This window comes from Schistocerca cancellata, chromosome 2, assembly GCF_023864275.1.
Source record: "Schistocerca cancellata isolate TAMUIC-IGC-003103 chromosome 2, iqSchCanc2.1, whole genome shotgun sequence".
Taxonomy (NCBI): Eukaryota; Metazoa; Arthropoda; class Insecta; order Orthoptera; family Acrididae; genus Schistocerca; species Schistocerca cancellata.
Genome location: NC_064627.1, coordinates 663108871 through 663133056, shown reverse-complemented (window position 1 = coordinate 663133056; position 24186 = coordinate 663108871). Strand labels below are relative to the sequence as shown.

The 24186-nt window shown below is 40.3% G+C and overlaps 1 protein-coding gene across 1 annotated transcript in view; it reads left to right on the top strand.

Annotated features, from left to right (window-relative positions):
* LOC126162356 (transmembrane protein 115) overlaps nt 1–15757 on the top strand; it is a 42489-nt gene extending 26732 nt beyond the window's left edge. The window contains exons 2-3 of the mRNA XM_049918810.1: nt 4889–5062; nt 14574–15757. Coding sequence (XP_049774767.1) covers nt 4889–5062; nt 14574–14835 — 436 coding nt within the window. The 3' untranslated portion in view covers nt 14836–15757. The remainder of the gene's footprint in view (nt 1–4888; nt 5063–14573) is intronic.
* The last annotated feature ends 8429 nt before the right edge of the window (nt 15758–24186 follow it).

Genomic DNA, 24186 nt, shown 5'->3' with positions numbered 1-24186 from the left:
TCTTTTATAAAATCATAATAATTAGAACTACATTTATCTATTGTTGTTCACTGGCTTTTTATATATTTTAATTAAATATTTATGTTCTCGAATTGAACAGTGGAGGAAGATTCTTCTGAATGTGAACCTTTAGATAAAACACTAATTGATGAAGTCTTCTTGGATTATCAGCCAAGTCAAGGCATTGTTCTGTGGCAATGTTTCAACGAGTTTCCCATTTGTCGTCTTCAGGCAAAGTGACTTCACCTGAAGATAACAAGTATGAAACTTGTTCAAACGTTGCTGCAGAACGTGCCTTGACCCGGCTGATAATCTGTGAAGACTTCACTTGAAGATAAGAAGTAGGAAACTTCTTGAAATGTTGCCGCTGAATGATGCCTTGACTTGACTGATAACCTGAGAAGACATCATCATCGAGATTCACAGAGAAAGTCTAAATTCGCTCAAAACAGTATTTACTATTGAATTATGCTGCCTAGTTTGCCAAAATACAATGTTCTATTTCAGCAACAATGTTTTAGGTATGAATGCTAATTACTCTGAAACTAAATAAGACTAGAAGTTGCTAACATATTTTCAACATTAGCTGTATAAATGCTGCTGTCCTTTACATGGCTTTTCCATCTAAATTATCAGAAAGTTGGCTATCAGGTACATGTTTACATGTGAAAATCATAACAAATATTTATATTACTGATATTTGTAATTAGCACAGGTTCTAGGGAAATTGATTACACTAGTTAGTTCCAGTTAACAAAAGGAAGGGCATGGATAATAAAGCCTTGAGTTAATTTTCAAGATTTTTGTTCTGTGCACGTCATAAAGGGGGGGGGGGGGGGGTGGAGTAAAACATTGACCTGCCTTGTTCCAAGGTGTCTGGAGAAGTTACACCAATGAATGTTACTGCACCAAGACAAACATTATCGTTAAAACCAGCATATCCATTCAGAAAGAGAAGATATTCTAACCAGCAGAGGGAGACAAAGAAGGCGAGAGAGGTTTCAGTTACCCTCACCAGCTTTATGTTCCATTCAGAAAAGACAGGACAGAGTTGGAGGTTCGTATTGTCTTGAATGCAACTGTAAGACTATAAAAGAAATGTTTTACACCAGTCTGAAGGACAAACATCACTTGTGGAGGGAAACATAAAACTTTACACTGCTGATAGTTTGTAGGTGACATAATGCAAAAACGTTTAAAAATGTGTGTAGAGACAGGATGTCATAGACAACTTGGAAACAACAAATAGTATGTTTCTCTTTGTGAGCTAGAAGCATAAATTGCAGTTTTGTATGCCGGAGGCTTTCTTGGCTCATGGGAATTGGTCAGAAAACTTGGGATCACATTTCTTTTGCAAAACATCAAGAGACAGATTTAAAGAGAATATGAAATTTTTAGACTTTAGTATCAGACAATTTTCTTGTATCAGAAGTTTCTAATCGGTTTGTTGAAGATTGTTCCCCACTTTACCGGGTGGATCAAAACATCACACATTATGAACAGTTCTTTTCCAACAACATGAGATAAATTTGACATTTAAATTCTGTTAGCGGTGAATGCGCACATCAAATATACATGCAGCTGGGAAAGAATGAACATCAGTCAGAGAAATAAGCCCTTTTTGAATAACGTGTCACGGAACTTATGGTGCATTAGAATCGGAAGGAATGTAACCACAGATAATATTTTTCCAAATCATTACATCTGATGACCAGAATATTTAAGAGCAGGGGTTAAGCCAACTGGTTACAGTGAACAATCCAAGAAAAGAGAATAATATAAAAAGCACCATTGTATGAAACTAGTATTATGACACGTTGAAATACAGCCTTGTCTGGTTATTAAGGCAAGAAATATAAAAATGTTCTTGTTCTCAGTGTTTTCCAAAAGCCATTAAATATTACAATAAAATGAAATATGGAATGGATACACTGGACCAGATAGCTAGAGAATATATGGTAAAGCAGCTTTCTTGGATTGGTCAGTAGATCTACAAATGTTGTACCATGCATTTGATTTTTCCATAATAAATGCACAAATTCTGTAAGGGTCAGCTAAAGGAACATTATCAGCCTTAAGCAGTTTTTGCAGCATCTGAACAGCGAGTAAAAACATTAACAGCAGAGCAATGTGCCAAAATTCAGGAACAAGACAACTGACAGATGTGACTCCTTATACCATAAAGAATCCAGTCACAAATAAAAATGATAGTTACTAATGAAAAATGTTGAGTTTCAGTTTGTGTGTTATTTTCACAAACAGTTTTTTTGTTGCAATTAATAATTTCTTAAAATAGCTCTGACACTGTGATCAGTTTGGCCACTGTCACAGTTTCAAGTATGTAAAATGTCCTTCAGTTCTAGTTAAAATGTTTTATGTCAGCTTATGTATTGTTTTTTTGTTAGTCACTAGTAGCAATATATTACCAACAATTCTTCTCATGGAACACTTCATGCAGTCTTAAATTTTTCAGTAAGTAGGACTAAGTTGAGATTGTGACATGCTGAACTGACATCTGCAATGTATACAGACCTTACTTATTGCTCGTAGTGTCTGACATCCCTACTCTCATGCTCTTACCAGATCTTGCATTTACTTCCTACTGTTGTGATGAGTAGGGGTTTATCAGATGAGTGCTATACAGGGTGTCTCATGAGAAATGGTTGTATTGAGGGATATGACTGGAACAATCATTTGAAGCAAAAAACTTCATGTGGACATACACTGTATTCTGAGTGGTTTATGTGATAGAACACATTTACATACACCCTATTTTGAGTGGTTTCTGAGATAGAACACGTTTAATGTACATTTTTATTTATTTTCTGCATTATTAAATGTAAGTTCACACATGTACAACAATTAATAAACTTTACAACATGTATTATGCAAAGTGTCATTTGAAAAATATTAATTTTAAAGGCATTCACCTCTAAGGATCATCATACATTTTACATTACAGTTGTTGTACAGCTCACAATAAATGTTTGAGTGTTCTACCATCAGGTTCAGTGCATTTGTGCGCACTTCAAAGAACATGTTATGTTCCTTGCCTGAGTGCCTCTGCACATTCCCTAAAGAGGGCGGCAATGTCCATGATGCGACCAAACAATTCACCTTATGTATTCACCTTTCATTTGTACACATCTGACTTCATCCAACCCCATAAACAAAAATCTAATGGCATAAGGTATGGCAATCTTTGTGAGCAGTTAATTGTACTATCACTACAATTCCAGCAATAATTGTAAGTGCAGTTGAGATGTTCCCTCACACGTCAGGTAAAATTTGGAGGGGCTTCGTCATGCTGGACGTACATTGCAGTTCGTGTGGCCAAAGACATGGTCTCAAGACGTCCAACAAACAAATTTAGGATGGGCTAGAAGGAAAGATCATAGTGGCTGAGTGTGTGAGACACACATGTGCATAACACTAGCCGAAAACAAATGTACAGAATATGTGCTCTTTCTTGAAAACCATTCAGAGTAGGGCATATATCCATATGAAGTTTTGAAGTTTTTTGCTTCAAATAAGCATTCTTGATATATCACTGAATATTGACCATTCCTTGTGGGAAACCATGTATATTAGTTGAATTCCATTCCTCCTGGGACACCTTGTACATTAGTTGAATTGTATCTACTCATTGCTTTGTCTATTCAGTTCATGTTATAATTTCTAACTTTTGTTTTTTTGTGGTTCCTAAAACACCAGTGTTGTGTGCCAGTGGCATTTATTGTACTGCAGTGGAATATTGCACTTAATGCATATCTCTTTGTATCTAAATTCCCCAGATTTTACTAACAGTGGCCTCCATGTGATTCCAGTTTGCCATAGATGTGCAATTATTTCTCCAAAAAGTTACTAACTTATGACAGTACTGGTACTATTTATTGCTACCCATGTAGTGGAAATACATACAGGGTGATTCACAAAGATATGCAAATAATTTAATATGTGATTCTACAAGCGAAACTAAAGAGAAAAGTTCATATAAACACAGGTCTGCAAATGTTTAGTTACGGAGTTATGGTTAATAAAAACTTATTAACTACTTGGCCCAATTTTTTCTAAATTCCAAACAATTGCATAAAGTTTTCAACAGAAGTTGTAGAGAATTTAATTTTGGAAAAATGATGCTAATAATGTTAACAGAAACTGTTTGAATGTGTCAGATAATATGCTTTTATTAATACCATAGCACACGTGAATTTATGTTAAACCGGAAAAAACAAAGCTCAGTATTAAGGAAGTTGTACAGTGTATGTACAATTTCACAATATGTTCACAATAAATCTTCAAAAATGTCTCCACCAAGTTCAATGCATTTAGCTGCACATGTATGAACAGATTGTGTTCTTAATTTCGTCTATTGCATTCATAATGCGAGCAAGTAATGCCTCATGTGTATTAACTTTGCCCTCGTAAACAAAACTAACTCGTTTCAAGGTTAGGAAATGACTGAAACAACTCACTAATGGTTGCCAACAATGACATAAATGTTTCTCCATTCTTAATGGAAATTACACAAATTTATTTGTATAATAATCTTTGCTTCTCTGGATGTTCTGGAAAACTACTGCAGACACACATTTGGGATATGTTTTATTAGATTCAGCAGACCAATAACAACAAAATAAATGGAAATTGTGCTTTACTTTAACCTTGTACAGTTTTGCAATGGCTTCATATTAGCGAAGTTGCTAAATTTCAGGCAAAATCTTTTATTAGCAGTAACTCTGTAACTAAACAGTTGCAGACCAATGTTTATATCAACTATTTTCTTTGGTTTTTCTTGTGGAATAACATATTAAAATATTTGCATATCTTCGTGAATCACCCTGTATATATAATGATTGTGTTTAATGCTTTGTATCTCTTTTTGCAGTTTCTTCCCAAATGTACTGCAACCACCCATTGCAGTTCTGAGCAACACTGTGCATGGATTTCTTGTGCGTATGGGAATATGCAGGCGAATGGTACGGCGGTATGATATGTCTGCTCCTGCAGGTATCACTATTAGCTTGCCTGGCATTGACCCACAGGATATGGAAAGACGCAGGTAAATGTTATAAATTATGAAAGTCCTACCCCCTAGAAATTCAATAAATCCAAGGATAGAACTGTTGTGTATTATCTCAGTCAGTAATGAACAGCACAGTTGCAGTAACAAGAAATATAAGGAAAAATGGTTGAATCCTAAGCAGGCATGGAAATTTGTTTGTGAAGGAAGGGAAGTTTTGAATAATATTAGTTTCTCCCCCCATAGAATAATGTCAATGTGTACATCAGTTGTTGTATGTACATTTTACGATCTTCTTCGATACCTCCAAAATAATGAATTGAGTTAAACAATGTGCACTGTTGGAGATTCACTTCCCACCCCCTTCAGTCCCCCTCCCCCCCCTCATTAACTGTACATTATTTATTTTCATTTGTTTGCATATAGATTTGTGCAGGATTGTAATTATTTATGTTTAATCCTATTTATTTCATGGTGATGAAGATTTATTTTTTTTATTGGCATTCCTGTGGTTTTCTGTCCCACGTATTTTCTTAATCCAATATGTCTGGTAAAATCTTATTAGGTTGTATGAATAAAACGGAGAATATACTTCATACTTTGAATTTCGGAGAATGTTATCAGGTTCACATGATTATAGCAAGTTGGAGAATATACTTAATCCAAGAATATTCGCAGTATGAATTAAAGGGTGGGGGATGTTGCTCAAAACAAAGAACTTTTTCCGATATTGTGTGAATAAAACCAGAGACGTGTCTCACAAGATGGGAACATTCTCAGTTTTTTTGAAGAGAGCTTTGTAGCTTACTTTGAGTGGAGTATGTTCTGTTGTGGTTAAGTTTTACCAAGTGCTTTTAGTGAAAATGGCGGAATGTATGGTGCTTGAAAGTAAAAAAAAAAGATTCACATAGCATGGAAAAACACAGAAGAAAGAAACAGTAGAAGTTTATATAAATTTAACAGTGAAAACCTTATTTGGCTGGCAAATAATTTTCTTACTGAAAATCAAGAAAGAAGAGGCAGCGCCCTTTCCCAAATATGTAAAATGGAAACATTTTTGCACTGTTTAGTGGTGCAGAAGAAGATTTAGGAATATACCAGGCAGTCGTGTCACTGACATTTTCGTATGTTTTTTCTACAGGTTACCAGAAAAAGCACTGTTGTGGATCTGACTTCTGAGAAACATAAATGAACTAGAAACAGCAAAAGTTTGTGGCTGTCTGGATATCGGTTTAGTTGTGCATTGGGATTCCTCGATTGTACCTGCTGCACATGGAGACATATATATTAATCAAAAGGGCTTTCCTTCTGTAAATGTGCAAACAACATGTGATTAAAATAAAATTTCACTAGTTTTGATGCTTCATGGCCTGCGTCTGTACATGATGCTAGGATATGGAGAAACTCAGATGCATGCTCTATATTATAAGAGAACCAGTGCAGTGCTTTAATTTTTGAAGATCAAGGAAATAGCATTGCACCATGGTTAATGACAACGTTCCGAAATCCCGAAATACCTGATAAGAGGACATACAGCTGACTTTGCTGTAAGGAAAGGTTGATAATCGAATGATGCTTGGGATAGGAGAAAAGATATTTCCGAATTCTGCAAGACAAAGTAAGGCTTGCCCAAACGAAAACCCTAGTGTGATCATAGCCTGTTTCATTTTGTACAATCTAGCAAAACAAATAGGATATGAGGATTTCGAGGCATCTAGTGATAATGACTATAATCTTCCAGCATTGGGAGAAGAGGAACCAGCAGACATATGTATACCTAGTACAAACAGGAGATGGGAAATTGTTAAAATGTAATATATCAACTGTAATGTGTGGGTTTGTTCCTAATATTTTATAAATAAACTAACTTGCATTTTTTTGTAATTTTACAATTTTTACTTCTTCAGTTATAATGAAATACCATTTTGATGAAAATAAAAAGTAGTGCTCTGCTGTCACATCACAAAATGAAATTTTGTGTTTTTCTTCCTCCGCTCTCATCTATTTTACTTTTACCTAATAACTGTTTCAAGGCTGTAGTGAAGGTACACTCCTGGAAATGGAAAAAAGAACACATTGACACTGGTGTGTCAGACCCACCATACTTGCTCCGGACACTGCGAGAGGGCTGTACAAGCAATGATCACACGCACGGCACAGCGGACACACCAGGAACCGCGGTGTTGGCCGTCGAATGGCGCTAGCTGCGCAGCATTTGTGCACCGCCGCCGTCAGTGTCAACCAGTTTGCCGTGGCATACGGAGCTCCATCGCAGTCTTTAACACTGGTAGCATGCCGCGACAGCGTGGACGTGAACCGTATGTGCAGTTGACGGACTTTGAGCGAGGGCGTATAGTGGGCATGCGGGAGGCCGGGTGGACGTACTGTCGAATTGCTCAACACGTGGGGCGTGAGGTCTCCACAGTACATCGATGTTGTCGCCAGTGGTCGGCGGAAGGCGCACGTGCCCGTCGACCTGGGACCGGAGCGCAGCGACGCACGGATGCATGCCAAGACTGTAGGATCCTACGCAGTGCCGTAGGGGACCGCACCGCCACTTCCCAGCAAATTAGGGACACTGTTGCTCCTGGGGTATCGGCGAGGACCATTCGCAACCGTCTCCATGAAGCTGGGCTACGGTCCCGCACACCGTTAGGCCGTCTTCCGCTCACGCCCCAACATCGTGCAGCCCGCCTCCAGTGGTGTCGCGACAGGCGTGAATGGAGGGACGAATGGAGACGTGTCGTCTTCAGCGATGAGAGTCGCTTCTGCCTTGGTGCCAATGATGGTCGTATGCGTGTTTGGCGCCGTGCAGGTGAGCGCCACAATCAGGACTGCATACGACCGAGGCACACAGGGCCAACACCCGGCATCATGGTGTGGGGAGCGATCTCCTACACTGGCCGTACACCACTGGTGATCGTCGAGGGGACACTGAATAGTGCACAGTACATCCAAACCGTCATCGAACCCATCGTTCTACCATTCCTAGACCGGCAAGGGAACTTGCTGTTCCAACAGGACAATGCACGTCCGCATGTATCCCGTGCCACCCGACGTGCTCTAGAAGGTGTAAGTCAATTACCCTGGCCAGCAAGATCTCCGGATCTGTCCCCCATTGAGCATGTTTGGGACTGGATGAAGCGTCGTCTCACGCGGTCTGCTGGTCCAACTGAGGCGCCAGGTGAAAATGGCATGGCAAGCCGTTCCACAGGACTACATCCAGCATCTCTACGATCGTCTCCATGGGAGAATAGCAGCCTGCATTGCTGCGAAAGGTGGATATACACTGTACTAGTGCCGACATTGTGCATGCTCTGTTGCCTGTGTCTATGTGCCTGTGGTTCTGTCAGTCTGATAATGTGATGTATCTGACCCCAGGAATGTGTCAATAAAGTTTCCCCTTCCTGGGACAATGAATTCACGGTGTTCTTATTTCAATTTCCAGGAGTGTATTTGTCATATACTACAGTAAATGATTGCACACATTTTTTAACCTTTAACTTTTCAGATTGGGACGTGTTACTCTTATTATTTCACTGAAAGGAAATTTATACTGAATCATTTCTTTAAGAGGATATGGCATTAGGAACATGAAGATTGTAAATGAACATTCAATTAAAAAAAATTATTAATTAACAAAAGACAGTGTTATACTGTGACATCACAAAATTCAGTCTATCTTTATCTTAACAATTTCTGCTGCTTCCTCTTCAGGACATTCGGCATTAGAAAAATTCATAGTCTCATCTGTCTCCATGCTTAATCTATGTCATTTTGGCACTCTGTCAGGCCCCAGGATGGGTGAGTATGAGGTATTGTTATTTCTGGACCCAGTAGATATGGGGGGTTTCTATTACAATTTGTATTTGTTGTAAAATTGCTTGTGCTCAAGGTAATACAGTTCGAATCGGTGAACTCTGAACTAGCCCCCGAGGAAGAGACACTAGCACAGGTGGAACCTCCTACGGCAGAAGCTTCTAAAACAAATTAAAAAGCAGTAATCCTAGAGTGTGTCACGACTCACTTTTTTGAAGTGAGTATATGTAGCAAGACAGTTTATACGAAAATGTGTGAGAGGTTTGTCCAATTTTATGCATGCCACACTGTGATAATTTTACAGAAAAGTGGTCTAATATCAGACAGATTTTTCCAAAAATTGTTTCAGTTTCACAGAATAAAAAAACAAATGTTTTACTAATTCACAATTTCAAAATGTTAAGAACATAAAAAATGGAGAGAATGGTATTTACCAGGTATTTTGCCGATCATAGGTTGCATTTATCCCCATCTAAAAATTTCAAAGACATATGTTCTCACCTTTTTAGAATGATCTCAATGTTCTTCATCTTACTTACATGTCTTACACTTTCTTAAATCATATTGTGAAGTTTTTTCATTATCTGCTCATCTGAAATTCCTTTCCCAAAATTTGCCCTGTAATGGTGTCGAATTTCCTTTATACTATCTGCATTTTCCTTCCTTGAGGCTGGAGTTTGTGATTTGCTAATAACAGAAGAATAATCTTTTACAGTATTCACAAAGGCTAATTATAAATCTTCCATTTCGGTACAGAAATAATGCAATAAACTTTTCTCAGCTTCTCTCTCTCTCTGGAACACAAACAAAAACAAACTGAGAACCAGAGATGTCAGATATTTAACCTCTTTCCTGAGAACTTAATCAAGGTGGAGGGGAGGTAGTGAGATAGTACTCTGTGATCAGAGAATATGCTTCATAGTTTTTATTCCTATGAAACTGAGAACTTTGTTTCAAAATGCTCTTTTGCACTGAGAATCTTCTCCAGAGAATGTTCTTGTTTTTATTCTTATGATCCGTTATGTCTAAAGAAATGTCCAAAAACGTTTTTTATCTTTTGGGATAGCTGCAATAATAATAAAGATAATATCATTAATTTATCATGTTATTGCCACATTTTGTTTTAAATATGTAGACTGTCCCAGTTATGCTAGCCCGTATCTCCTCCTATACAACCTTCCACTGCCTTGCAATACCTGAGTGTATGGTCTGTCTAAGACAAAAGGAACAAATCTGTTCTTAAACTTTAATTAGGCAGTGTTTAACTGAGAAATTATATTTTGAACATTTTGCCATCATGGTTGTTTCCTGTAAATGACAGATCTTAGGGCAAACATGTTAAGAAATATCCAAGTTACGTTTTCACATAACCAATAAATGTTATAGTGTGGGATGGTGCAAATGAAGTCATTTCAGAGGCCTTTCGCATTATGCATTTAATACAGCCTTGTATTTTTATTTCTTTATTTAAATTTCTGTACATCCCTTAAAATCCAGTCAATTGGACACCCATTAGCAGTCATGAAACATGGATACTGTTTCCCTTTTTCAAACTGTGCCAAATTAGTACAAAATCAGGCTGTTTGTTACTGTATAATAGAAATGAAATTGCTTGCCATCAGCTAGATACGGTGAAAATTGATCAACTGTGTCATCTATTCCATATTATTTCTACTTTTCCTCAATAGTATCAAAATTCAGGCAACTGAAATGATTAGCCAAATTACAAAATATTCCCATTGGTAATAATTTTTATATGTAAGTTCATATGTACCTTTTGTCAAAACAAATATAAATTATTTTGTGATTTCCTTTTTTGAACTCCCGTGTTTTCTCACAAAGAATTTTTGTATACTATGTTTTAATAAATCTACATCTACATCTACATCTATACTCCGCGAGCCACCTTACGGTGTGTGGCTGAGGGTACTTATTGTACCACTATCTGATCCCCCCTTCCCTGTTCCATTCACGAATTGTGCGTGGGAAGAACGACTGCTTGTAAGTCTCCGTATTTGCTCTAATTTCTCGGATCTTTTCGTTGTGATCATTACGCGAGATATATGTGGGCGGTAGTAATATGTTGCCCATCTCTTCCCGGAATGTGCTCTCTCGTAATTTCGATAATAAACCTCTCCGTATTGCGTAACGCCTTTCTTGAAGTGTCCGCCACTGGAGCTTGTTCAGCATCTCCGTAACGCTCTCGCGCTTACTAAATGTCCCCATGACGAATCGCGCTGCTTTTCGCTGGATCATGTCTATCTCTTCTATTAATCCAACCTGGTAAGGGTCCCATACTGATGAGCAATACTCAAGAATCGGACGAACAAGCGTTTTGTAAGCTACTTCTTTCGTCGATGAGTCACATTTTCTTAGAATTCTTCCTATGAATCTCAACCTGGCGCCTGCTTTTCCCACTATTTGTTTTATGTGATCATTCCACTTCAGATCGCTCCGGATAGTAACTCCTAAGTATTTTACGGTCGTTACCGCTTCCAATGATTTACCACCTATGGCATAATCATACTGGAATGGATTTCTGTCCCTATGTGTGCGCATTATATTACATTTATCTACGTTTAGGGAAAGCTGCCAGCTGTCGCACCATGCATTAATCCTCTGCAGGTCTTCCTGGAGTACGTACGAGTCTTCTGATGTTGCTACTTTCTTGTAGACAACCGTGTCATCTGCAAATAGCCTCACGGAGCTACCGATGTTGTCAACTAAGTCATTTATGTATATTGTAAACAATAAAGGTCCTATCACGCTTCCTTGCGGTACTCCCGAAATTACCTCTACATCTGCAGATTTTGAACCATTAAGAATGACATGTTGTGTTCTTTCTTCTAGGAAATCCTGAATCCAATCACAAACCTGGTCCGATATTCCGTAAGCTCGTATTTTTTTCACTAAACGTAAGTGCGGAACCGTATCAAATGCCTTCCTGAAGTCCAGGAATACGGCATCAATCTGCTCGCCAGTGTCTACGGCACTGTGAATTTCTTGGGCAAATAGGGCGAGCTGAGTTTCACATGATCTCTGTTTGCGGAATCCATGTTGGTTATGATGAAGGAGATTTGTATTATCTAAGAACGTCATAATACGAGAACACAAAACATGTTCCATTATTCTACAACAGATTGACGTAAGCGAAATAGGCCTATAATTATTCGCATCTGATTTATGACCCTTCTTGAAAATGGGAACGACCTGCGCTTTCTTCCAGTCGCTAGGTACTTTACGTTCTTCCAGCGATCTACGATAAATTGCTGATAGAAAGGGGGCAAGTTCTTTAGCATAATCACTGTAGAATCTTAAGGGTATCTCGTCTGGTCCGGATGCTTTTCCGCTACTAAGTGATAGCAGTTGTTTTTCAATTCCGATATCGTTTATTTCAATATTTTCCATTTTGGCGTCTGTGCGACGGCTGAAGTCGGGGACCGTGTTACGATTTTCCGCAGTGAAACAGTTTCGGAACACTGAATTCAGTATTTCTGCCTTTCTTCGGTCGTCCTCTGTTTCGGTGCCATCGTGGTCAACGAGTGACTGAATAGGGGATTTAGATCCGCTTACCGATTTTACATATGACCAAAACTTTTTAGGGTTCTTGTTTAGATTGTTTGCCAATGTTTTATGTTCGAATTCGTTGAATGCTTCTCTCATTGCTCTCTTTACGCTCTTTTTCTCTTCGTTCAGCTTTTCCTTATCAGCTATGATTCGACTACTCTTAAACCTATGATGAAGCTTTCTTTGTTTCCGTAGTACCTTTCGTACATGATTGTTATACCACGGTGGATCTTTCCCCTCGCTTTGGACCTTTGTCGGTACGAACTTATCTAAGGCGTACTGGACGATGTTTCTGAATTTTTTCCATTTTTGTTCCACATCCTCTTCCTCAGAAATGAACGTTTGATGGTGGTCACTCAGATATTCTGCGATTTGTGCCCTATCACTCTTGTTAAGCAAATATATTTTCCTTCCTTTCTTGGCATTTCTTATTACACTTGTAGTCATTGATGCAACCACTGACTTATGATCACTGATACCCTCTTCTACATTCACGGAGTCGAAAAGTTCCGGTCTATTTGTTGCTATGAGGTCTAAAACGTTAGCTTCACGAGTTGGTTCTCTAACTATCTGCTCGAAGTAATTCTCGGACAAGGCAGTCAGGATAATGTCGCAAGAGTCTCTGTCCCTGGCTCCAGTTCTGATTGTGTGACTATCCCATTCTATACCTGGTAGATTGAAGTCTCCCCCTATTACAATAGTATGATCACGAAACTTCTTCACGACGTTCTGCAGGTTCTCTCTGAGGCGCTCAACTACTACGGTTGCTGATGCAGGTGGTCTATAGAAGCATCCGACTATCATATCTGACCCACCTTTGATACTTAGCTTAACCCAGATTATTTCACATTTGCATTCGCTAATAACTTCACTGGATATTATTGAATTCTTTACTGCTATAAATACTCCTCCACCATTGGCGTTTATCCTATCCTTGCGGTATATATTCCATTCTGTGTCTAGGATTTCGTTACTGTTCACTTCCGGTTTTAACCAACTTTCCGTTCCTAATACTATATGCGCACTATTTCCTTCAATAAGAGATACTAATTCAGGAACCTTGCCCTGGATACTCCTGCAGTTTACCAATATTACGTTAACTTTTCCTGTTTTTGGTCTCTGAGGACGGACATTCTTTATCAACGATGATAATGTCCTCTCTGGTAAGCCGTCAGGTATTTTATCGTTTCGCCCAAGGGGGGGGTCCCTCTAACCTAAAAAACCCCCGTGTGCACGCCACACGTACTCTGCTACCCTAGTAGCTGCTTCCGATGTGTAGTGCATGCCTGACCTGTCTAGGGGGGCCCTACAGTTCTCCACCCAATAACGGAAGTCGATGAATTTGCAACCATTATAGTCGCAGAGTCGTCTGAGCCTCTGGTTTAGACCCTCCACACGGCTCCAAACCAGAGGACCGCGATCGACTCTGGGCACTATGCTGCAGATATTAAGCTCAGCTTGCACTCCGCGTGCGATGCTGGTTGTCTTCACCAAATCAGCCAGCCGCCGGAAGGAACCAAGGATGGCCTCAGAACCCAAGCAGCAGGCGTCATTCGTTCCGACATGTGCTACTATCTGCAGCCGGTCACACCCAGTGCGTTCAATAGCTGCCGGAAGGGCCTCCTCCACATTACGGACGAGACCCCCCGGCAAGCACACCGAGTGCACACTGGCATTCTTCCCCGACCTACCCGCTATTTTCCTGAGGGGCTCCATAACCCGCCTAACGTTGGAGCTCCCTATAACTAATAGGCCCGCCCTCTGTGACTGTCGGGACCTTGCCGGAGAATCGGCCACTGGCCCAACAGGCGAGGCATCCTGTGGTTGTTGTATTGAAAACTTATCAGAAAGTTTTAAAAATACTAGTCGGCAGTATTAGGTGATAATTTTTTTTCCTTTTTATTTAATTTTTGTGAAGAAGCATATTTAAAAATGTGTGAAAAATCAAAACTTTCCACCCCCCCTCTGCCAATTAGATAAATTATTTATGATAGTATTGCTAGTAAGAAATGTGTATCTTGGGGTGATGTTGTGTGTGTGTGTGTGTGTGTGTGTGTGTGTGTGTGTGTGTGTGTGAGAGAGAGAGAGAGAGAGAGAGAGACTTTTTTTTGGGGGGGGGGGGGTGTCCTAAGAAACTAAATTCATGATGTTTTATGTTTTGCAGGCAAATAGCACTAAAGGCTCTTAGTGAGCGTTTAAGTAAAGTGGAGCCTCTGCCTGCACCTGCCTCTGCTGCGTGGGAGCAGCAGCAGCAGCAGCAGCAGCAACAACAACAACAACAACAACAACAGAAACAACAGCAGAAGCAACAAGACCAACAGAAGCAGCAACAACAGGTGGTGTCAGATAGCACCAGTGTGTCTATCAACATAAGTGACAGTAAAACGACAGAACCACCACAAACTACTTTACCCCCACAGACGTGACCTGTGCCTCCATGAGGCAAAAGTTATTGCTCTTCATTTTCTTATCTGAATACTGTCCATAGAAGTGGTTACATACAAAACACTTCTGTACGTGGGATCCCAGATTTTTTAAAATTAAACTTTTAAGTGGTATGGCACATCTTTGGAATATTCTGTCAATATTTTTGCAGAAGTAATAACTCTAGTTCATATGATGTTGATCTGCAGAGTTGTGGCTTTGTAAAGTGCAGTTGTGTTATTGCACTTTGCAGCAGTGATCAAAAATTGTGAACTCATAGTATTTATTATTTCTTCTTGTTTGAACTGACAGTAGCTATAGGCCACTGGTTTTGTGTCACTGCTATTCACATTGGGAAGGCTGCATGCAACCCATTGTGGGCACCAGGAAGATGACAAAATCCTGCTCATAGTGAAAAAAATCTTTATTTTTCTAAAAGTTTTCCTTTATTCAGTGTGTGAAGTGTCACAAAGCCTCACGTGATGATTTTTGGTACTGCATAGATAAATGTTTTTGAATGTAAATATTCAAACATAAAAATAAGATATCAGAAGAAGAGATATTATAAGTAAACTTTTTAGAAGTCTTCTAAAAATCGTGTTTATGTGTACTGACTCTTTAAAATAGCAGTGTCAACTGAGAGACTGATTGTTATTGGTTATTACTGTTAAGAGTTGAATGGCAATTATTCTGCACCTTGTGCTGTGCTAGTCCTTATAACTGTTATGTCACAAAGAATGGAACCTTAGAGGTGAATGAGAGTTGCCAAAAGTGAATAACTTTATTTTTGTTTGTGCAAAGTCACACTGTTTATTATGTACATGCATACTTATGAAGTGAATGTATATAAAGAGAGAGACTTTGTTGATTTTGTGTAACAAAATATTTTTCATATTTTTTCTATAAAATTTTCTAATTACTGAAGCTGTCCCGGATAACCTTTTTCCATTGGTTTCATTTTTGTAATCTTTCTTCCATAGAAAATGAATGAACCTAGGTTTATATCTTGGAATGCAAGGCTTTTGGACTCAAATCCACTATATTCATAAAAAGAACAAGAAGCAGAAGGAGGGGAAGGGAAAAAATAAAATAAGATTAAGAAAAATTTGCATTTTTGGCAGTTATGGAGTTCAAATTTCTGCCCAGTCATTTTTGTTTAATTAGCCTGTAGCTTCTCTAAGTCAATTTAGATAAAACTTCGGTGGTGCCATTAAAACGGCCATGACTAGTTCTGCTTATAATTTTCGTTTAACAGAATAATTGTTTATTCTCTGTATTTCATAATTAATTCCAAACAGCTGTATTTGATGATGATAATTTATTATGACCGACCTTAAAGCTCTGATGGATTCATCATTTGGACCATGCTGTCACGTATAGCTTCATGTTACCTGGCAACATCAATCAAACTGCCAAGTTGAACACAGATTACCATGGGTAGTGATAAGCCAAATTTATGCATAACACCCCAATTTAACTGACAACATTAACCAAAACTTGTTCAAGGTAAATTTATAGCATTGCTTGAGTACGAAAATATGTACTTTGCTGATTTGCTGCAATTTGACTGTCACATGCAACTGATGCTGAAGCCATAAGAGTTTCAGAATTGATACTAATAAATGGTCATTATCAACTACAGGTGTTCGAAATTAATTTCAAAATAGAGTAAATAGTTATTCTACGAAACAGTATTATGTAAAGGGTAGTTGCTGCTCACCAAATAGCGGAGATGCTGAGTCGCAGATAGGCACAACAGAAAGACTATCGGAAAGTGAGCTTTTGGCCAACAAGGCCTTTGTTAAAAAATAGACAAAGCACACACACACACACACACACACACACACACACACACACACACGACCACAGTCTCTGGCAGCTGGAGCTAGACTGTGAGAGCAGTGTGTGATGGGAGAGGCAACTGGGTGGAGTAAAGAGGCAGCTGAGGAGGGATAGCTGGTTAGGGGTGGGGAATAGTAAAGTGCTGCCAGGAGTGTGTAGGGACGAGGTGGAGAGTAGGGCAGCTAGGTGCAGTTGGTGTTAGATGGAGCCAGAGGAGAGAAAAGGGGGGCGGGGGGGTAGCGGAAAAGAAGAGAGTGAAAAGATTGTGTGCATTGGTGGAATAGAGGGCTGTGTAGTGCTGGAATGGAAACAGGGAAGGGGTTAGATGGTTAAGGACACTGACTAACGGAGATTGAGGCCACGACGGTTACAAGAATGTAGAATATATTTCAGGGAGAGTTCCCAGCTGTGCAGTTCATAAAAGCTGGTGTTATTGGGAAGGATCCAGATGGCATAGGCCGTGAAGCAGCCGTTGAAATGAAGAACATCGGGTTGGGCGACTTGCTCAGCAACAGGTGGTCCGGTTGTTTGTTGGCCACAGTTTGTTGCTGACCATTCCTGCAGACAGACAGCTTGTTGGTTGTCATGCCGAAGTAGCATGCATCACAGTGTTTGCATCTTAACTTGTCGATCATGTATGTGGTTTCACAGCTAGCCCTGTGTTTGATGGGATAGGTGATGTTTGTGACAAGACTGTAGTTGGTGGTGGTGGGAGGATGTATGGGACAGGTCTTGCACCTAGGTCTATTACAGGGATATGAGGCAAGAGGTTGGAAACGGGCTGTGTAGGGATGGATGAGGATATTGTGTATGTTATGTGGGAGATGGAATACCACTGTTGGAGGGGTGAGGAGGATAGTAGGTGGGACATTTCTCATTCCAGTTCATGACAAGATGTAATTGAAACTCTGGGGGAGAATGTAATTCAGTTGCTCCAGTCGTGGATGGTACTGAGACACAAAGGAAGTGTTCTTCTGTGTCCGGATGGTAGGACTTTGGGAGGTGGTGGGTGGCTTGAAAGGTAAGGCACGGGAGACCTAATTTTTGTACGAGGTTGGGAGGGTAATTACGATCGTTAAAGGCCTCAGTCAGACCCTCTCTGTATTTCAAGAGGGACTGCTTGTCACTACAGATGCTACGGCTATGGGTGGTTGGGCTGCGTGGCAGGGACTTCTTGGTATGGAATGGGTGCAGCTGTCGAAGTGGAGGTATTACTGTTGGTTGATAGGTTTGATATCAACAGAGTTATTGATGTAGCCATCTTTAAGGTGGTCAACATAGAGGAAGGTGGATTATTGGGTTGAGTAGGACCAGGTAAAGCGAATGGAGAAGAGGGTGTTGAGGTTGTGGAAGAATGTGGATAGTGTGTCCTTGCCCTTGATCCAGATCACAAAGATATCATCAGTGAATCTGAAACAGGTGAGGGGTTTGGGATTCTGGGTATTTAGGAAGGATTTCTTTAGATGGCCAATGAAGAAGTTGGCATAGGATGGATGATGCCATGCAGATTCCCATAGCCATACTCTGGATTTGTTTGTAGGTAGTAATTGTTAGTGAGGACATAGATGGTCACGGCAATTAGGAAGGAGGATGTTGGTATGGAATCTGTCAGGCATTGGGGAAGGTAGTGTTCAATAGCAGTAAGGCCATGGGCGTTATGGAAGTTAGTGTAAAGGGAGGTAGCATCGATAGTGGTGAGCAGGGCACTGTGTGGTGAAGGAACAGGAACTGTGGAGAGTCAGTGGAGTGAATGGTCGTATCTTTTATATAGGAGGGTAGGTTGTGAATAATAGGTTAAAAGTTTCGGTCTATGAGAGCAGAGATACTCTCAGTGGGGGTGCAGTAACCACCTGAAATGGTGCGCCTGGGTGGTTGGGTTTATGGACATTAGGAAGTGTATAGAAGGTAGGAGTATAGGGAATGGTAGGGATGAGGAGAGAGATGGATTTTGGGGAGAGGTTCTTGGATGGGCCTAAGGATATGAGGAGAAACTGGAGATCCGATCCTGCTTCTGGAATGGGGTCACTGTGGCAGCTCTCTATTTTTTTTTAAATATATATATATATATATATATATATATATATATACACACAAAATTCTAGCTTTCCCAACCAACGGTTGCCTCGTCAGGAAAGAGGGAAGGAGAGGGAAAGACAAAAGGATTTGGGTTTTAATGGAGAGGGTAAGGAGTCATTCCAATCCCGGGAGCGGAAAGACTTACCTTAGGGGGAAAAAAGGACAGGTATACACTCGCGCACACACACACATATCCATCCGCATATACACAGACACAAGCAGACATTTGTAAAGGCAAAGAGTATATATATATATATATATATGGGTGGATGAATCTAACAGCAGTTGGAGTCCTTCTGCCAGGTAATGCGTGTGGTTCAAAACAACAATTGTGGAACCTTTGTCAGCAGGTAGGATTGCAAGGTTGGGATCAGTTTTTAGGTTGTGGATTGCGGTTATTTGTGTGGATGTAGGGTTAGTTAGCATGTTGAGGGATTTGAGGAATGATGGTGAGGCAAGGTTCGAGGTTAAAAAATTCTGGATAGTTAACAGGGTGTGATTTGGGGACAGTGGGGGTGGATCACAGTTGGATGGTGGAGTGAACTGAGGAAGAAAGGATTCAACATTGGTCTTTGTTTGAGTCTGATTGGTAGAGTTAGTGGTGAATAAGTGTTTCCACTGTAGGGACAGGGGAAGGAGAGAAAGTCTTCTTTAACAAGTCCTGCATGACTGAATTTGGGAGTGGGGAAAAAGGTGAGACCTTTGTAAAGGACTGATACTTTTGTGGGGCTAAGGCTTTTGGAGGAAAGGTTCATGACTGTGTTGGGGTTGGGTTGTTTTGGGGAAGGAGACCAGACAGCGAGGTCATCGGTCTCATCAGATTAGGGAAGGACGGGGAGGGAAGTCAGCCGTGCCCTTTGAAAGGAACCATCCCGGCATTTGCCTGGAGCGATTTAGGGAAATCACGGAAAACCTAAATCAGGATGGCCGGACGCGGGATTGAACCGTCGTCCTCCCGAATGCGAGTCCAGTGTCTAACCACCGCGCTACCTCGCTCGGTTCATGACTGTGTTTTAGGTCTGTTTAGGTTCTAGGTTCTGTTTGGTGGTGGGAAGGAGTTTTGGAGGGTGGGGTAAATGTAGTAGGTCTGCGAGACAGGGTTTGTCATCTATGAGGGACGTGGGGGAGGTTTGGAGATTGTTGTACAGGTGGTGGATGGTGGTAGTCCAAGGTGGGAGCTGGAAGTGAGTAGGGTGGACAGTTTTTTTGAGGTGGCGTTTATGCTGTAGTTCCTGGAGGGCAAGATTTTCTTTGTGTGTTATGGATACAGGAATTAGGGATTGCATAGCAGGAGGATTTTGCAGCTCATATACCTGTAATAGACCTAGATGCAAGACCTGTTCCATACATCCTCCCACCACCATCTAAACCAGTCTGGTCACAGCCCCATCAAAGGCAGGGATATCTTTGAAACAAGCTGTGTGATCTACAAGCTAAGTTGCAACCACTGTGCTGCATTCTATATGGGCATGACAACCAACAAGAGCCTGTCTGCATGAATGGCCACCAACAAACTGTGGCCAAGAATCAACTGGACCACCCTGTTGCTGAGCATGCCACCCAACATGATGTTTCTCATTTCGATGACTGCTTCACAGTCTGTGCCATCTGGATCCTTCCCAGCAACACGAGCTTTTCTGAATTGTACAGGTGGGAACTCTCCCCCCGCAATATACCCTACATTCTTGTAACTGTCTTGGCCTGAAGCTCCATTAGTCATTGTCCTTACCCATCTAACCCCTTCCCTGTTTCCATTCCAGAACTACACAGCCCTCTATTCCACCACCGCACCCAGTATTCTTACTTCTCTCCTTTTCCGCTAGCCCCCCTTCTCTCCCTCACCCTCCGTCTAGCCTCCTGACTGCACCTAGCTGCCCTACTCTCCACCTTGTCCCTGCATGCTCCCAGCAGCACCTTACTGTCCTCCGCATTCCTGCCCCAGGCTCCTCCTCACCCCCATTCAGTTGCCTCTCCCTTCATGCGCTGCTGCTTGAAGTCTGGCCCCAGCTTCCAGAGACTGGTCATTTGTGTGTGAGTTGCATTTGTGTGAGTGTGCGGTGTGTTTATGTTGTCTATTTTCAACAAAGGCCTTTCCAAAGTCTTTTTGTTGTGCCTAGGTGACTCAGCAAAATGGGGCATGAAATATTTTCTTATCATTGTATAATTATTATTCTGTTGACAAGACTTTACATCATAGTGTTCTGTCCTTTGCTGTATTTGGTTAGTGTCTGTATTATTGACATGTGGTGTGTTCACTCAAGTGAAAGATTCACAGATTTGCTGTTTCATATTTAGAGGAACTCGTCATCATTCTTATCTTCGGCTGAAATTTTGATATGTTTAATTTTGGGAATAATGTCAGCCATTTAGTGTTTGGCACAATATTTTGTTGATGTTTGTTTCGTTTAATAAGTGGCAGGAATTTTTGGGAATGCTGACTGTGTTTTTAACCTTTTCTGTGTACCAATACGTATCATTCATTTGTTGAAGTGATAATGAAAGATATCTCAGCCCTCGTTGATGTCGGCCACAACTTCAGGTTTGTATTCTTAAAACACAGTTCAGGCACCTGATATGCATTTAATCACAACTGTGAATTACAATAGAAATTGTATTTTAGTTCTCTGCCATTTCGTTTCAGTGATCTGTATTGTATTGTGTTAGCCATAATCAGAGTCTGGAGAGTTTATTTTTTTTGAGTTATGAAGGATAATAAGGCACCCTAGCCTCTGTATGCTTGAGCTTCACCTCTTGACTTTGATCTTATCACTAATAGTCCTAAAAGATTTCTCAGTATATAATTTAAGGACTAAAGGAACTATTCATTGAAAGTAGAGGCACTGAGCCATCAAAAGGCACAAAACAAGACTAAGGATTTTGTTAGATTTTGGGTGAATCCTTTTTCTAACTATTGAGTACCACTGTAAACCCCCCCCCCCCCCCCCCACACACACACACACTGTTAATGTGTCCAGCAGAAATCTGTGTGTGTTACTGCGCCACTGAACAGTATTTGGGGAGGTGCTCGCCCATGATCAGATTCACATGAGAGATTAATGATGAGGGTCACCGTGCCAGTCAACCTGGATGTGGTTTTTAGGCAGATTCTTATATCCAACTAGGTAAGTACTGGGCTAGAACCCACATCCCACCTCAGTTACATGATATGTGAACATTTACAAAATGCTCACACCCTTTCACCTGGGATAACACTAGATTCAGAGAGTTGGGCTACACAGTTCTGTCGAGGTGAGGGGAGGGGGGGGGGGGAGAGGGTTAGTGACACGAAGCGTATCTAGCCCCCCTCTATTACTAATATTGCTTCAACCAAAAATTAATATGCCTATACTGTGAAAATGCAGCATAAAGGCCAGAAGAAAGAAGAAGAAGAAGAACGCCTGTGCTGTTAGGTGAGTTGTTATGTCTACTCCTTAAATTATGTGGGGCACAGCAGGAGTTTCCGTTACGAGATTTCTCAGCATCATTCTTTTACTTCTGTGCCAGTCTTATTATATTGTGTCTTATTTGTTTGAGACTTCTTCTTTTCTTGACATGATAAACATACTTTTATTTTGATCAGGTACTAATGGAAGTTTTCTTCTGTTGTAATTTCTTCCTTCTTCCACATGGAGATGACCATATAATCAGTTTGGAGTTCTCCAACAAATAGTGTTCTTAATTCTCTTTGAGTAAACATCGTGATATACTCTTAAACTCTTACTTTTTGCCTGACCGAGCGAGTTGGCACAGTGGGTAGCACCGTGGACTCACGTTGGGAGGATGAAGGTTCAAACCCATGTCAGGCCATTTTGATTTAGGTTCTCAATGAATTCCTTAAATCACCTCGGGCAAATGCCGGGATGGTTCCTTTGAAAGAGCACAACTGCCTTCATCTCCCAGCCTTCCCTACTCCAATGGGACTGATGACCTTGCTGTTTGGTCCACTCCCCTGAATCAACCAACTTTTTGCCTTCATCCTCTTCCATATGAACTAGTACTGTACTGCTTGTGAAATCACATTAATTTCTAATATTCCTTCCGGCCATCATTCCTTCCTTTTACAGATTGTATTGAAAGCGCTCCACATCTTCTGTTATCTTGATAACAAAATGTGGAGAGCAAAATTTATGTGCTGTTGAGTAAACCTTTTCTGTCATTATTTTTTTATTTGTATGCTGGATATTTGAATTTGCTTCCTCTCCTTACCTGTATGTTACAGTTACATTGGGAACTTCATGTTATTATCAAGACTTTTGAAAACCCAGATGTCTAACTATTCCCAAAACACTTTCACAATGCTTGGCTTCTTGTGATGTCTTGATTAATCAATTAATATGGGTTAAAGTGTGTTTTTTCATACCCTAAAAAAAGGAATCTTTCTGAATTTCTTGCAAATCTTTTGACAAGAACACATTTATCTGTAATTACAATGAATACTGTATGGAGTAGTAGGAGTGACTCTCCCTTACATGCCACGTATTTCCAAAACGAATCTTATATCCTCACGTCCACGTAATGCAATGGGATCCTCTGCTCCATTCTGTCTTCTGTATTTGTTAACTTTTTTTTGTATTTTCCAACCTTTAAGATAGAGAAACCTATTGTAATTTGTTCCTAGGGGTGATCATATTGTCTTATACTTGGGCATTCCGGGGTCTACTAGCATTGTAGTGTTGCCTTTCAAGAACTCATAGACCAGCTTGTGCTATTAGCCATGATGGGAGATTTCCATTAGAGTTAGTGTGGACATTGAATATTGTCATATATAATCTGTTAATTCGCTGTCTCAATTAATAATGCATCACAAAATTAGAACTAGCTTTTTAAACCCTAAAGCTTTAAAGCTTTTGATAAACTTGGCACAGAGCTTTATAAACTGCTATTACCAAGAGCATATATATCGTTCTTCTTCTCCTCCTCCTCCTCCTCCTCATCATCCTCAACCCCCCCCCCCCCCCCCCCCAAATCTCTTCTCTCTCTCTCTCTCTCTCTCTCTTTCACACACACACACACACACACACACACCTTTAAAAGAGTGTTTCTCCTTTAATTCCTCCGTCATGATTTACACATCGAAACACTGAGCATCCAGTTGCCAGTATTAAACAATACCGATGTTTTCTAATGTGTTTGGTAGATCAATAATGTTTTCCTTTATAGGTAGTGCTTGCAACTGAACCCTATATAGGCACGACTCATGAACCATACTCAGAACTTCTATTCTGCAAATACCTTACTTCCATTTTTCTAACTTCACAGGAGCTCTTATATGTATGTGTAGGAACACAAAGCAAGCTTGTAGTGATACATCTCATTCCTTGAATGAGATTTATTGCATCCTTAAATACATGTCAGAGAAAAGATGTTTGTGACTGAGAGTAGTCGATAAGTGGTGAGCACTTCACTGTTGGGAGGTATTTTAAATTGTAGGTACT